Genomic DNA, 15,670 nt, shown 5'->3' with positions numbered 1-15,670 from the left:
AATTAAAACCTTGCGGGTACCAATAGAACATCTAGATTGACAATATCTCAGCAGAATATTGTGTGACGAAGTTTACGAGTCATTGACAACTCAGTATTCACTCTAGTAGACCAAAAATCGCCTTTACAAGTCATTGACAACTCACAAGAGTTAAACCAAATATATCCTCGTATTTAACTAGTCAATGGTTCTAGATGAGGGTTTTATTTTTATTTTTATCTTTTACTCTGGATTTGATACAATCGAATCCATTATGGATTCAAAGATCCATGGTGATGAGGATCATTCTAGCTATCATATGATAAAAGAAAATTATATATGAAATTGAATTTTAAAGAACAATGATATAATTAGCATTTTTTATATATTAATCTCTTCAACTGTCATATTCGGATTTAATTTTCAATATTTCTTATAAGTGGTCGATTGGCTGTAATCACGTATCTCCAGGGAAAGTGGAATTGTGTTCACTTCTATGTTGGTGGAATTGTTGTAGTATATAGAGGGTTTCTTTTCTTCATTCTTTTTTCCCTTTATTTATTTATTTTTTTGATAATTCTATAAATAGTTGTGAAGGATTTGAAATTTTGAACTTTTCATTGAAAATATCAAAAAGTGTCAATTAAACTAAAAGGCTCTTAGTTGAATCGGAGTTTTCAGCCATGAAAGCATTTGCAGCTTGTATCACAAAAATTGGATCAAGAGCCACATCTCAGAGCTAGCTAGTTAGGACTAGATGGTGCAAGAAGGTTCACCAAGAGGCAAGGACCAAGGGTTGGTCTGTAATTCCTCGTATTGGAAGAGACTACGTACTAACGTACCTCCAAAAACTTAGGTCAATAAGAGGAAATAAACAAATAGGAATATAACTTTGTGCCTAGAAATAAAATATGAAAATAATACAAATTAGACTATATCGTTAGCCATATTGATAAGAATTGAGAACCAACAGGTCTCATAGATTTCACTTTTTTTTTTCCCTCGAATAATGAGATTACACTAAAGTGAGCAATTAATTGCAAGAGATAAATGGTTTTTTCAAAAAAAAAAAAAAAAAAAAAATATATATATATATATATATATATATATATATATATATATATATATATATATATATATATATATATATATATATATATATATTGCAAGAGATAAATACCAAAGTTCGTTGATAACTTACCCAACTAACGAATATGACAGTAAAGCATTAATAGCAGTTTTCTCTTTTCCTCGCACATTACCACTTGGTTTCAGTGCAATAATTTACTACAAAATACATAAGAGAAAAATCATGTGAAGATAGCGCCCTATCAAAGTTGACAAAATGCTCTTTTCCAGTATAATAATAACTACGAGAAAATAGCTCCCTATCAAAGTTGATGGGATCATACCCTTTTTGTGTATAATAAGTGAACTATCTATAGATATAAACTATTCAGATAAATATATATAAAATATATGACCAGATAAATTCTAGTTTTATTGACTTACTTAATTACAATATTTATATAGTTACTTGTATTTGTATGGTAAATATATAATTGCATCCATTAACAAAGACAAAAATTTTATTTTTTAGTAAAACTAAAATTTGAATTTATAATTTTTATTTAGTTATTTATTATATATGAGGGACTTATAATTTAGTGGTCTAAATTATAATAAAATTATATTATTATGCACACAAGACAAAAGTGTGTCATCGGCAAAAACAAAAAATCAAAAGTGTGTCCATTAACTATGATGGAATACGTACTCTACCCTATCATAATTTTTTCGAATATTTATAGTTCATGCACCAAAACCCTTTTAGCATTTAATTAATATGTATTAGGTGGATCCTTTCGCCAGTAAAGATCACATGATGTTGATTTTCACAAACGCCTAACGATGTAATGGTTTCCACCTATTAATTAGTCAGCAACAAGATAATTCAAATTCATTAGCTATTTTAAGTTTTTTTTTTTCCCCCACTAGTTAAAAAAAAACGAGAGGTCCAAAAGGATTAGTTTGTGTGGTCCATCCAATCCATATTCGAATAAAAAGGACAGCATAAGAGGAGAAGCTTCTCCTATTAACTGAGTTGAATTAGCTAATTAAATTTCATTCAAATGGCTAAGAATTTCACTTTAGAAATGATAAGATGAACTTTATTCTATTAAATATTATCACCAAATTTCGTATATTGGGAGATTATTTTTATTTATTTTATTGGGAGAAATGATAAGATGAACTTTATTCTATTTATTTTTATATATGTCTATAGCAAACTAGACAAATTTTTTATATTAGAGTTAAGAAGTATGATTAATTATCTTTCATCTTGTTTGTATTTGTGTATCAAAGTTGATAATTTTTTATACACAATATATTATGAGTTATAATTAACTTACCATATTATTAGAAAAATTAAAATTCTTCTCTCTCTCTCAGAGGGTTTTTATTCATTTTTATTTTTTAAGTAATTTATTGCTATCATAATTTGACCTCCGAAATAAAATTAATTTTTAGGCTCAAACACTGCGCAATGCCAAAATTTTACAATATGCCAAAACTTTGATATCTATATTTTACAATATAGATATATGGAATAATTCCGGTAGATTTATTTATTTAATTATTATTATGTTTTTAGAAAGAAGGTAGGTGTAAATCATCTAATCGTTTTCAATAACCTAAACTTATTGTAAAGCCCACGTAAAGTCCATGTCTCTGTACTAGCACAAAAAGTAACCTTGTCCCACTTGGACTAAAATAGAATTAGGTAAACTCTTTCTATAAATACTCTCTTATATGTAATATTGGGATTGGGGAATGTGGTTGTCATTTTAATTTGCTCCCTTTTAACAATTTTTACCATTTGGTTTAGTTAGAAAAAGAAAAGGTGGACATGATCAATCGATATATTAACATGGATTGTCTCTCACTATACCAAAGGTTAATACAACAACATTAGTACAGTAGTATTAGACACAATATTGCATTTATAAGTTAGAAACTGTTGCAATAATAATTTAAAAGTTGTAAATTATTGCATTTAAAATAATTAGTTGCCATAATTTATAATTATTAGTACTAAATTGAGAAAAGTTTTTGCAATAACTTAAAATAAAGTTATCGTTACAATAACTTGATAACAACTATCTTTACAATCTATTATAACAAAAATTTCAAAGTGATATTTTATTCAATAAAAATGTCATTATAATCATTTGATATCAATTGTTTTACAATCTATTACAGTGACAAATATGAAATCAATATACCATTGCAATAAATTAATATCAATTATTTTACAAACTATTGCAATGACAAATATAAAACAATTATTTGTTACAACGAATATATTGTTGCAATAAATTGTTTATTGTAACAACATATAAATTATTGCATCAAAGTTGTCATTAAAATATCTAGTGATTATTACAATAAAATTTTTTATTGCACAAAATTACCTCAAAATTTATTGTAACAATTCACATCAACTGTTGCAATTATTTCAACGTTATTGTAATAATTTTTTGGTGTAATAAACATTTTTTGTTGTAGTATTTTGGTTCTAAAATCCAAATAGATATGTTAGATATATAAACGTCAATCACGAGGAAAGTGTCGTAAAATTATTCTATGTTGGGGAAAAGGTGGATGTAAAGTGTGATAACAATCTTTTGGTGTATAACACAATACTCCATTCACATCATTTCAGGTAAAATGACCATTTTATTGTACCAAAAAAGAAACAGTCGAATTGATTTTTTAGCATGCTATATTGCCTATTATAAACATGCTGATTCTGCATGTTGTTGCCATTGTTAAGGCTTTGATTTTATAGCTTGGCCTCCTCATCATTTACTTGCACCTCGAGAACTACTTTGACAAGTTGAGTGGGGCCTTCTTCTTTCATCACATCATCTGGTTTATCTGACACCTTTGATTTGTATTTGTAGATTGCATAGATGATCAGCTGGACTAAGCCCAACGCAAAGCCTACTGCATTTGGCACCTGAAATAACTTTTTGATGAACTGTTTTTTTCTTCTTTTTCCCACCCTCCCTTATGCTGAGTGATAGGTTCTAATTATTTAGGAACTAATGTATTAGAACTCTAATATATATTGTTGGCAAATCATGATAAAAATAAGTGTCTAGTTATGTTTTAGACTTGCTCAAAGTATGTGATTTATGTAAAGTTGAAATCGAGTTAACTGCAGAAGTTACTGTGCCTTTCTGCCTGACTCGATCGATTGAGAATTAGACTCGACCGATCGAAAGTCGTGCAGATTGTTTTTTTCTGCAGATTTTCCAACTCAGCCCCCATATGACGTGTAGGGTTTTATGTTTTGCCCTAAGTATAAAAGGCAAACCCTAATCACGTTTTTTATGTTGCTCATATTGCTGTTTGTGTGAATCTCTTGTGAGATCTGAGAGGTACTTGCCTTTACACAAGTTTAGGATTATCAAGAAGGATATTACTTCAAGAACTTGATGATCGTTCAGTTGCTGCCATAAGATCTTAAAGATACACAAGCGAGGGTGCTTGTATTTGCTGGAGAATCCAAGAAAGAAGGAGTCCGTGGTCTCGGAGCTTGCACATGGTCATGTCAGTAAGTTTCTACTGGTGGGTAGTAATAGGATGTTAGTGGTTTAAGTCACTATTGTACAAACTTTGATTTTTTCATAGTGGATTCAGGTTTACCTTGAGGATAGCTAGGTTAAATCCTCCCCAGGTTTTTTACCGGTTTGGTTTTCCTGGGTCATCATATCTTTGTGTTTTTATATTCTGCACTTTACATTGATATGATTATATGATTGTGTTAACTTAGATCTGGAATTTGGACTAAGTAATAACTTGGCTTGTTAACTAGGTTAATCCAATTGTGCTTTAAAGGGTCTAAACAACTCTACACTGAGAAATTATAATTAGGAAACTCTTTAAGGTTTTAAGTGTAAGGTACTTAACCTCCTATAGTATTAATTCATGTATAAATTGTCAATTGTATAACACTTAATCTTGGAGTTTTTGAGCGTAAGTAACACAAACTCTCATATGGTCTTTTTTTTTTTTTTTTTAAATTAAAGAGAAAATACAGTGTTAATAAGAACATGTGTCATTATATGAACAACTCATTGGTTCTTTTAACAAGTTTTTAGCTCTATGTAAGAGTTTCATGCTTTGGGGACAAACTTAACGTGAATTTTTGTGTACTTTTTTTCTTTAAATTAAGTCACTATACCATTATTGGTGAGAGGAATGAGGATACGTGACAACAAGTAGCTAGAAAATAGAACATTGTCAAGCAATCGGGAAAACTTGTGGGTCGAGCTTTCATTTAATTACGCACCCCTTCAAACCTCTTACTAAAAAGGTACTTCACTTCTTCTTCTTTTTTTATTTTTTTATTATATAAGGTAGAAATTCTGCTCTAACCTAATCTAAGTGTATATATGTATGAAACTCTCTCCTAAAAACTTGAATCTCGACTCTTGCCCCCTACACCCCATAAGGTACTTCACTTCTAACTTCTAAGTTAACACTTCAATTTGTTGGAGCTTTTATTTCCATGACGTTTAAGATCACTTTGGATTTATGTACATGCACTAAGGTGACACAAGTATTTTGCAACCGACATTTCCAAGCCCATCCGTGTGTGTTAGTTTGGAGTTTATTTCTATTGTGGCTACCGTCTTTATTTATTTATTTACAATTATAAGTTTATAACATTATTAATTAAGAAGAAATTAAAGTACGAGGGATATTAATTACAAGTAGGGGTTTAGAATATATCTTGAATATTTTTATTTAGAGCTTTTTAAATTTATTTACAATTATAAGTTTATAAACTTATTAATCAAGAAGAAACTAAAGTACGAGGTATATTAATTACAAGTAGGGGTTTAGAATTTATCTTAAATTTTTTTATTTAGATCTTTTAAAAGCGATGAACATAAGTTCATGGTAGCTTGAAAGAGATAAGAAAGAATTAAGTTCAACATACCGCAATTATTAAAGGATAAAAGAAAGAATTAAAAAAAATCATGAATATGCTAATTATCTGCTCAATTTAGGTCAAGAAAAGTTACTCCGACAAAGCAGTCTTTAGTGAGTATGGAATAACCACACCAAATGCCAGCATTGAGAAATAGGAAGAATGAAAGGGAAAACGGCATGTACTTCACACTCATAGTCTTTATCACTGTTTTCTGTTAGACATTATTAAAAATAAATAAAAAAAAAAAATGAAGAAGAAGAAGAAGGAGAAGAAGAAGAGTTAAAAAAAAAAAAAAAGGATTAATCAGTGTCAATTAAGAAATAAAATATTTATGACTGCAAGTAGCCAAATATTCCCATAAAAATTTGTTTTTATGTGCTACCATGATTGCAAGAGAGGTCAAGTGATAACAATTGAGAGGTTGTCAGTGAAACGTTAAAATGGCAAAGGGTAAAGTTTGGAAAGAAATAAATTTTTTCTAAACTCAAACGGCCAAACCCTCTTATTTTAAATTAAAAAACACACCAACCCATATTATATTAGATCTAAATTAAAATAATCTCTTTTTCATTTGAGACGCATCAAGCTACCTATCACTATAACGTAAAAGACACAAAAAATATAAGTAAACAATGGACTGAAACTTATTGTTGATTTTTTTTCTCCTTTAAATTTTCTGTTTATAGCTTAAGCACCATTTTCTCTTTTAAGTATAGAACCGATTTTAAGGTCGAGAAAACTTATTTCTTTTTAGTTAAACTTTAAAGTTACTATCGTACACTCTTGGTGTGATGGTTACTCTACAAGTATAAATGCTTGTGGGGTGTGAGAGTCAAAGGCTGAGGTTTAAGTTTCTAAGAAAAAGCTTTACACACGTATATACTTAGATTACGTTAAAATAGAATTTCTATCTTGTATAAAAAAAAATCAAAATTAAAAAAGAAGGAAACTTTAACGTTTACAAAATTTATTTTGTAAATACAAGTACTTTAGATAAACACTAATTAATATCCCATCATATATGGTCTCTAAATTGACGAAAAACCTTAACAACACCAAAAATCAAAGAATTATAATCATATTTGAGTATAGATTTTCAAAAATCTAGCATAAAATTGTGTGCACAATGCACATAGCATTTGCGATAGTGAAAAAAATAAGGGTATGTTTGGTAGCTGTTTTTTCTCCATCATTTTCTGTTTTCAAAAATAATTTTCTATTTTTGAAACCAAAAAACTTGTTTGGCAACTCAAAATGGACAGAAAAAAAAAATATTCTAAAAACTCAATTTGTAAAGGATGTTTTCAGTTTCTAGTTTTCAAAAGTTAAAGAAAACATACATTTGATTTAATGAATTTTTCACATTTAATAAGTTAGCATTAGAATTCAAATCCTAATAACAACATATTTTAGTATTTTAGTATTTTTTTTTTCTTCAATTTTTTTTTAAAATTTCAACTAACCAAATATATTTTTGATTTCAAAAATACAAGAAAATTGTTTTTTCTTTATATTCTCAAAAACAAGTTTTTAAAAATAGAAAACAAAAACTATTACCAAACATAACTTAACAATCTTCCAATTCCATGTACCACAACCTGTCACACTAAGGATGATAATGGATTAGGTTTAATGGGTTCTCTAACCCGCCCATCCCTAACCATAACATCAAGGGGTTAGGATTTTTTTTTTTTTTTAAATAAGTTTGTTGTGGGTTTGTAATTTATACCTTATTAGGTATCCAAATCTAACCCAATTATTAATTTAAATACCTACAATGCCTTTCTTTAATTTCTTTTTTTATAAACAAATAAAAAAAGTCTATAATAAAAATAAGTATGCCACTCTTTTTCTCTTAAAACATTACTCGATTTGATGTAAAAGTACTTACTCATGCTTTAAAATAGTTAAATAATATTTTAAATAATTAGTTTAAGTTAACTCCAGTTTATTTAATTTTGACTCAAATCGTTATAAGATAAACGGGTATGTGTTTGGTATGGGTTTAGCTTCTGCACTTTTTTCATTGCAGACTATGTTACTCTATATAGATTTTTTACATTTTTAACATAATTTTTTTGGGGTAAAATTGGTTACAAATTAGGAAAATTACATGTTTACTTTGTGAAAAAAACCTCACCATAGATAACAAAGGTGATGCGTACATGCCAACGGCTAATCCCACGCATAAAATTCCAATAATAGTCAGCTGCTTGTTTCTTTCATGGATTGACAGAAGCGTTATTGCAATTACCGATCCAGGAAAAACAACATTGAATATGCCGACCATATATGCTGTCTTAACCTGATAGCATTTGCTAACATTAATAATAACAATATCAATAATTATTATTAGAAGAGTATAAAATGGATATTCATAGCATATATTTGATTTTTATGATGACTACCCACCCATTTAGGATGGGGTTCATTCATAGCATGCAAAAGAAGTTATCAAAGTAGATTTACTAAAATATAAATACTGATAGGAAAACTGAATAATGCATCCTTTCAACATATGGATACAACAAATGGCTAGCTTTGATAACATGAAACAGAATGGCCCAACTTATTTAAGTTCCACAAAAAAGCCTAAAATTCATAGCAATAATCATTTTACTTTATTTAAAAAGCAACATCATCTACCTATTAAACTAACATACATTACCTGAGCAATGCACAAATTATATAACAATTTTTTTTTAAGTTAATGTAATACAAATAGGGGTCGCCACTATTTATAAAAAGATGAGTGAGAGTCCTTTAAGATGGTTTGATTGTGTTCAAAGAGAGTAACTAATTAATGCACTAATCAAAAAGAGTGAGTTGACATGAGTTGAGAGAACAAAAAAAATATAAAGAAAGACCAAAAATAACATTAGTAAAAGTAAAATATAAAAAAATAGCATGTCAAGTAAAGCAATAACAAAGAATATGGTTTTAAATAGAATAGAATAGAGTAGAGAAAAAGAATATAGGTAACCTACCCTAGTTAATTCATTGAAGATTCATAGCCGACCATAAGATTTTTGGACTAAGATTTTATTGTTAGGCGATCTATATATATATAATGTGTGTGTGTGTGTGTGTGTGTGTGTGTGTATAAAATTTATTAACTATCTATTAATTATTTACATGGACGATTTACATTAATATTGTAACTTAACTATTATTCTAAATTCTTTTAAGATTGTTTATAAAAGAGTTCTAAAGAAAGGGAAAAAAAAATCTACTTAATAATTATTACAAGACACAACATAATATTAATATCATTTAAATTGTCAAAAAAGATTTTAACCAGATTAATTAATATTTTGCAAAAAGTTACAACAAAAATATTGGTTTTGGGCATGTCGTATAAGAAGAATTTTGGATTTATTCGGAATTTTGGTAAATCAATCTTAGATAAAGTAATGAAAGTAATTCTATCCCAAAAAAGAAGTGATTTAAACAGAAAGGCATCGTTTTAATTATCTTAATAGACAAACATTTATTTGATGTGAAATCCGGCTTATCATCACTCTTAGGCCTTCCTGACTTGGGCATGCTGTATAAGAAGAATTTTGGGTTTATTCGGATTTTTGGTAAATCAGCCTTAGATAAAGTAATGAAAGCAATTCTATCCTCCCCCCCCAAAAAAAGAAAAAGAAAGTGATTTAAACAAAAAGTCATCGTTTTAATTATCTTAATAAATAAAAATTTATTTGATGTGAAACCCGGCTTATCATCACTCTTAGGCCTTCCCGACCTGGGCATGCCATATAAGAAGAATTTTGGGTTTATTCGGATTTTTGGTAATTCAGCCTTAAATAAAGTAATCAAAGCAATTCTATCCCAAAAAAGAAGTGATTTAAACAAGAAGGTATCGTTTTAATTACCTTGGATGTATTTTCATTGTATGGTTTTAGATTAAAGAGAAAATTTCATTGTAGCCCTTGTAATTTAGTGGTATAATAAGTTAAACCCCTATAATTTCAAAAATAGTAAATTACACTTTATTATTTCAAATAATAACAAACCAAAACTTATAGTTTTCAAAATAACAAACTTGTTAGATTTTCAAATCAACTTACTTAATTTTGAGCACAAGTCTACTGGTGATATCAAATCTTAAGGTTTAATTTGTTACTTTTTAAAACTATATAGGATTTAATTTGTTATCATTTAAAATTTCAGGATTTAATTTGTTACTTAGGGTTTAATTTTTTTCTACCCCATAAACTATAGGGTTTAAAATAAAGTTCTCCTTACATATAATTAGATTCTCAAATCAACTTAGCTTCAACAAAAAAAAAAAAAAAAGATTCTCAAATCAACTTGCTTAATTTTGTATCACAAGTCTACTAGTGATATCAAGACTTAAGGTTTAAATTTGTTATAACTATCCTAAATTTGATATACTATGACCTATTTGTAATGAGAGTAAAGTATTTCTAATCTTACTTTTAATGTAACTAGAATAACAACATAATTGATCTATGATTGATATATGCATTCATTGTAAATTTTTTATACGTAATTCAAGATAAAATTGTAGTTGGTAAAGTGCTTTTTAGCTATTTACGTAAATTTGAAGGCACCTCCACTTTCTTTCTTCTTCGTTTTTCCTCGCTCACTCTTTATCACAAATAAATTTTACGCTGAATTGGTTTTGAAGTAAGATGTTTTTAAATGTAAAAAATTTTACATGTAAACATTTTCAATAAAATATTTTCTAAGTGTTTAGAATGACATGTAAAATTTTTTAAGCAAATCACCAAAGTCAGTGACTTACCACCAGAGGCGTTAGGGTTGAAAGTCTGGTTAACGATGGTTTTAGTGATAGGGCCATTGCCGAAAGGGTGTCTCCAGTCACCAAACCTCCAATGCTGGTTTTCGGTACAACGGATCCAACCACCAAACTGTTGATACTAGTCACCACCCAAAAGTCTGACCAGCCTGCTAGAATTGTGGCTCCAATAACCAAACTATCGGCATTGGTTGTTGGAGTACGTTGCCGATTGGTAGAACGGCAGCTCCAGCCACTAGACTACTAGCACCAATTACTCAACTCATTAGACCGGTGATCACCTAGTCACAAGATAGGGGAAAGGAAGCTGCTATGTGCTTTTGTAAAGAAAAAATGTTTATCAAATTTTTAAAGAAAAAAAAGCTGTTATAACTTTTTATAAATGATTTTTTGGTCAATAGAAAATACTTTATAAGTTTAACCACTATTTTAATACAAACAAACACCTAAAAATGTTACTTTAAAACAAACAGAGCGTTAATATGCTATCATAATTATGCCCTAACATGGTATCGGTATTAATTAATCAGGGGCAGGCTTCTACCATAGGCCAACGATATAGCCATCCTCCAGCCATATGGCCTGTTTGGAAGTTTAGAGAGGGAGGAGAGTAGAGTAGTGGAGAGTAGTGGGGAGGAGAGTAGAGTGAAATGATTACCCTCTACCTTGATTGGATATTTTTAAAATTAGTAAGGGGAAAGGGAGTAATTAGCTCTTCTCCTTGTTTGGATGTTTTTAAAATTGAGATGGAGAGGAGAGGAAATGATTAAATAGACAAATTTACCCATATTTGAAAATAAATTGTAACATTGGTCTATGATTAATTAGTTTGTAATTTTGTTAATTTAAAAATGGTAAATTGGAGAATTCATTTAGTCAATAATTTATTTACTCTACTCTCCCTCTAAATCTCTCTAATTTGGGGGAATTAAAAATGAGGGGTTAGAGGTAGTTAAAATCTCCCCAAACCCCTCCAAATCCCTCCCCCTCCTTCCTTAAAAAACTTCCAAACAAGGGATTTAAATTACTCTCCCTCCCTTTACTCTACTCTCCCTCCCTTTTTAAACATCCAAACAGGCCAATAGTATTCGTCATCTGGTCACCTTGAGTTATAGAGGATGTTAGTGATATCAAGACCACATGAGGTGTTATAACTAGTCTAAATTTAATGTACCATGACCTACTTGTAGTGTTAATAAATTAATTCTGAACATACTTGTAATACAAGTAACCTCATGCTAAGTTTATGGTTAGTCTAGGATTAGTTTGTCTACATACTCATAATGGGTTCATTATAAAACACAACTCGATCAAGACAATAAAAATGTAACTACTCAATAGCTTTTTGCTGTGAATGTAAGCCATCAAGCTGAACTGTTACTTCGAACTTCTACTTGCCATTCACTCCCTTCTCTTTGTCTCTCTTACTCTTAGTCAAACTTCAATTCTAACAAAATATTAATTAAGCATTTAAATAATGGATCATGCATGGGAACTCCACAATATGTGAACATATGTTACAAAAAAAGAAAGATTAATATCACCTTCATATCCTGGGGAGCATAGATGACGAAAAGAGTCACAAAGATGAGCTGTAAAACGACGCCAATGCCATTGACTGTCTCAAGAAGCAATCCACCAGGCTTGAGATGCCCATAGAAGGTCCACAAACTTGCATTCAATAGCGTGGCTATATAAGGAATGCCATTGTAATTCTCAGTTGATTTCTTCTTCACCACCCACCAAAATGTCTTTCTATAATAAAGGAAAAAATAGCAAAAGAATTAACTTAATTATATGCTACCGAAGCTTCACACTAAGCTAATGAGACACGTATGTAGTAACATATGTGAACAGTTTTTAGAACTCTTAAACACAACTAGATTAACCTAGTTATTTAGCCAAGTGATTAACTTAGGTAAATTATGCAGATCTAGGTTAACACATATAAATCATATCATTTACAAGTGCGGAAAATAAATAGCACAACGATATGATAATCCAGGAAAACCAATCCAATAAAAAACCTGGAGAGAATTTAATCTAGCTATCTTTAAGGTAAAACATATCTACTATGAAATAATTGAAATTTACATAAATAGCGACTTAGACCACTAACATCCTATTGTTACCTCGAATAGGAAACTTACTACCACGACCACGTGACAACTCCGAGTCCACGGACTACTTCTTTCTTGAATTTACAACAAGTACAAGCACTCCCGCTTGTGTATCTTTAAGCTCTTAATGCAGCAACTGAATGATTATCAAGTTCTTGATATAATCTTGATTCTTGATAACCCTAAGTATATGTGAAGGCAGATACTTCTAGATCTCACAAGAGATTCACATACATAGCATAAACAACAACTTTAGAGAGCTTTTAGATACAAAACCCTGGATCTACAAAAGAGACACAAGATGCACTCTAATCTCTCTAAAAAACTCTAAAAACTCTCTCTAGGGTTAGCTTATAATGTCCTTTAAATACTGGAAAAAAAAGGCTCGTGATTTGGGCTTCAAACGATTAAGTTATGGGCTTTTTACGTTTGTTAATTTTTTCTGATCTGTGACTTTCGATTGATCGAATCTAATTTTCGATCAATCGAGCCTTGCAGAAATTGAATAGTAATTTCTTGCAATACTCAATTCCAAACGTAATTTAAACCAAATTTTGAGCAAGTTTAAATCTAGACTAAATGTTTTAATCATAGGTTGTCAATATATACAAATTGAAGTTCTAAAAGCATCCGTAGTAGATGTGCCAAATGTGCCAAATGCCAAATATTTGGTACATTTGGCACACCAAACACAAAAACAAAAACAAAGCTTTATCAGATGTTGCAAATCACAAAAATTATGCCACATTGCTACAGTACCGTGACAAAAATGCCACGATATGGACAACAATGGCATAATGAAATATTATTATTTTATTACCTTTTTCTCTCTCTTCTTCCATTGATAACTCTCTCTCCTTTCAGTTATTTAATTGATTTATTTTTTAATCCTCTCAATCTAACTCTCACTCTCTCTCTCTCTCTCCCAACCAGTCTCTCTCTCCCTCTTCAGATCAGATCAGCTCCTCCCTCAACCTCAAACATCTCTCTGTCTTTGCACCTTAAATCAAACCCAAAAATCTTCCTTGCCAATCTCGGTCTCAATCCTTGCCGATCTCAATCTCGATCTCGCCTCTGTCAGCTCCTCCTTGCCGATCTCGATCTCGCCACCTCACTTTCCAGTCCTCGCCGCCGATCTCGTCAGTCCTCGCCTCTGATCTCTCTGCCCCATTCTCCACAGCTCGCCGCCGATCTCGCCGCCTCATGCTCTAGCACTCGCCACCGACATCCACAGCCTTCACCACCGACCTTCAGATCATTGTTTGAGTTTGGGTCTGTTTGAGTTTTTTTTTTTTTTTTTTTCCCTCTTTTTTTGAGGTTTCTGGATTTGAAATCTGCTGGTGTTGTTGGTGTTGTTGCTATTGATGTTGTTGGTTTGTTGGTGTTGGATTGTTGGTGTTGTTGCTGTCGATGTTGTTGCTGTTGTTGATCTGCGTTAATGTAGTTGCTGTCGTTGATGATAATAGGTAGAGATAATATATTATTTTATTGTGTAGAAAATATTAATTTAATGTATAGAATTGAATTTTACAACATCTGATAAATGTGATGTTGTAAAATGATGTGGTAAAATAATAAAGTAGGGTTTTGATGTTGCAAAATGGCATTTTTTTTTTTTGCAACATCTGCTGTGGATGCTCTAATACATTAGTTCCTAAAGTCTTAGAACATAACAGTACGAAAGCACTTTATATTATAAATTTGTATATCCCACTTCTATTATCAAAATTTAAACCAATTATAAAATAAATAAAAAAATCAATTATAAGGATTTGTTTAGGATCCACTTATTTTGCTGAAACTGAAACTTTTTGCTGAAAGTACTATAGATAAAAGTAAAAGTTAACTGAAATAGTACATTAAGACCTATGAATAGTACAAAAAAGTACAGTAGGACTCATGAATAGTAGCAAAAATAAGTTGAATAATAAAATAAGTTAGCAAAATTAAGTCATGCTAAACGCATACTAAGTAGTCATCCCTTAGACTTAGTTCAGCGATTCCTATTTTCTATTAAAGAGTTAAAAACTAAAATAATAAAATAAAATCATTATCTGCCTTACATCGGAGAAGCAAAAACTAGTACAGCAGTTATATTTCCTGCAAATAAAAAAACACGAAAATAGAATCATCGTTATTATTTATTAGTAGGATATTTAAAAATAAGGCAATAGACTAAGAATCTAAGAAAATACAATTTAAAGATTTTTTGAGGGTGAAAATAAACTAACCGATAATGCCAATGATGAATTTCAAGGAAGCCATAGAATTGGAGGGAGGATATTGAAGAAAAGAAGAGGTGGTGATTGGACCTCTATTAATGTGAAGGAGAAAAGAATAAAGGTGTTTGTAGTAGATGATAGATGGAGAGTTTTATTCTATAAAACTTTCTTTATAGATTCTCTAATGAGTATCAATTCAAGGTGTTTCCACGTTCAAAGTGTATTCAGGGAAAGAGAATAATATTATGGAGTCCATTAAGAGCTTTATCTTGATGTGGGATTCAACAATCATGGGCGGCTCCACTTGGAGCCCAGGGGTTCAATGAACCCCCTGTCGGCCAGAGAAAAAAAAAAAAAAACTATATATAATTTTTTTTTTACCCCCTTAAAGTAAAATTTTGAACACCTTGATTCTGAATTTTTTTTTTTTTTTTTAAGTTCAGCTAAAATAAGTTTGAATATGACCCTCTTAACAATATCTTAACATTTTTAAACGCAATAAAAAAAAATCAATAACAATTTGATTTAAAATCTAGGGAAAAAAATTAAT

At 30.2% G+C, this 15,670-nt stretch overlaps 1 protein-coding gene across 1 annotated transcript; it reads right to left on the bottom strand.

Moving 5' to 3' along the window:
• Positions 1 to 3,826: 3,826 nt before the first annotated feature.
• Positions 3,827 to 15,163, bottom strand: LOC142628429 (bidirectional sugar transporter SWEET16-like). The gene is made up of 6 exons (XM_075802533.1): positions 15,130 to 15,163; positions 14,962 to 14,998; positions 12,323 to 12,533; positions 8,130 to 8,294; positions 6,081 to 6,200; positions 3,827 to 4,003 (listed from the first exon to the last, which is right to left on the bottom strand). Exons 1-6 carry the CDS (start codon positions 15,161 to 15,163, stop codon positions 3,827 to 3,829), a joined length of 744 nt encoding a protein of 247 aa, XP_075658648.1.
• Between the last annotated feature and the right edge of the window lie 507 nt (positions 15,164 to 15,670).

The sequence above is a fragment of the Castanea sativa genome, chromosome 3, assembly GCF_040712315.1.
Source record: "Castanea sativa cultivar Marrone di Chiusa Pesio chromosome 3, ASM4071231v1".
Classification (NCBI taxonomy): Eukaryota; Viridiplantae; Streptophyta; class Magnoliopsida; order Fagales; family Fagaceae; genus Castanea; species Castanea sativa.
Note: the sequence above shows the minus strand (reverse complement) of the source record. Positions and strands in the feature narration are given on the sequence as shown.

Coding starts and splice junctions, on each gene's coding strand:
- LOC142628429 (XM_075802533.1), bottom strand. CDS start 15,163: ATGGCTTCCTTGAAATTCATCATTGGCATTATCG. Junction 12,534..14,961: donor CTAGTTTTTGCTTCTCCGAT/GTAAGGCAGATA, acceptor CCTTTATTATAG/AAAGACATTTTGGTGGGTGG. Junction 6,201..8,129: donor CATCACCTTTGTTATCTATG/GTGAGGTTTTTT, acceptor AATGTCTAACAG/AAAACAGTGATAAAGACTAT.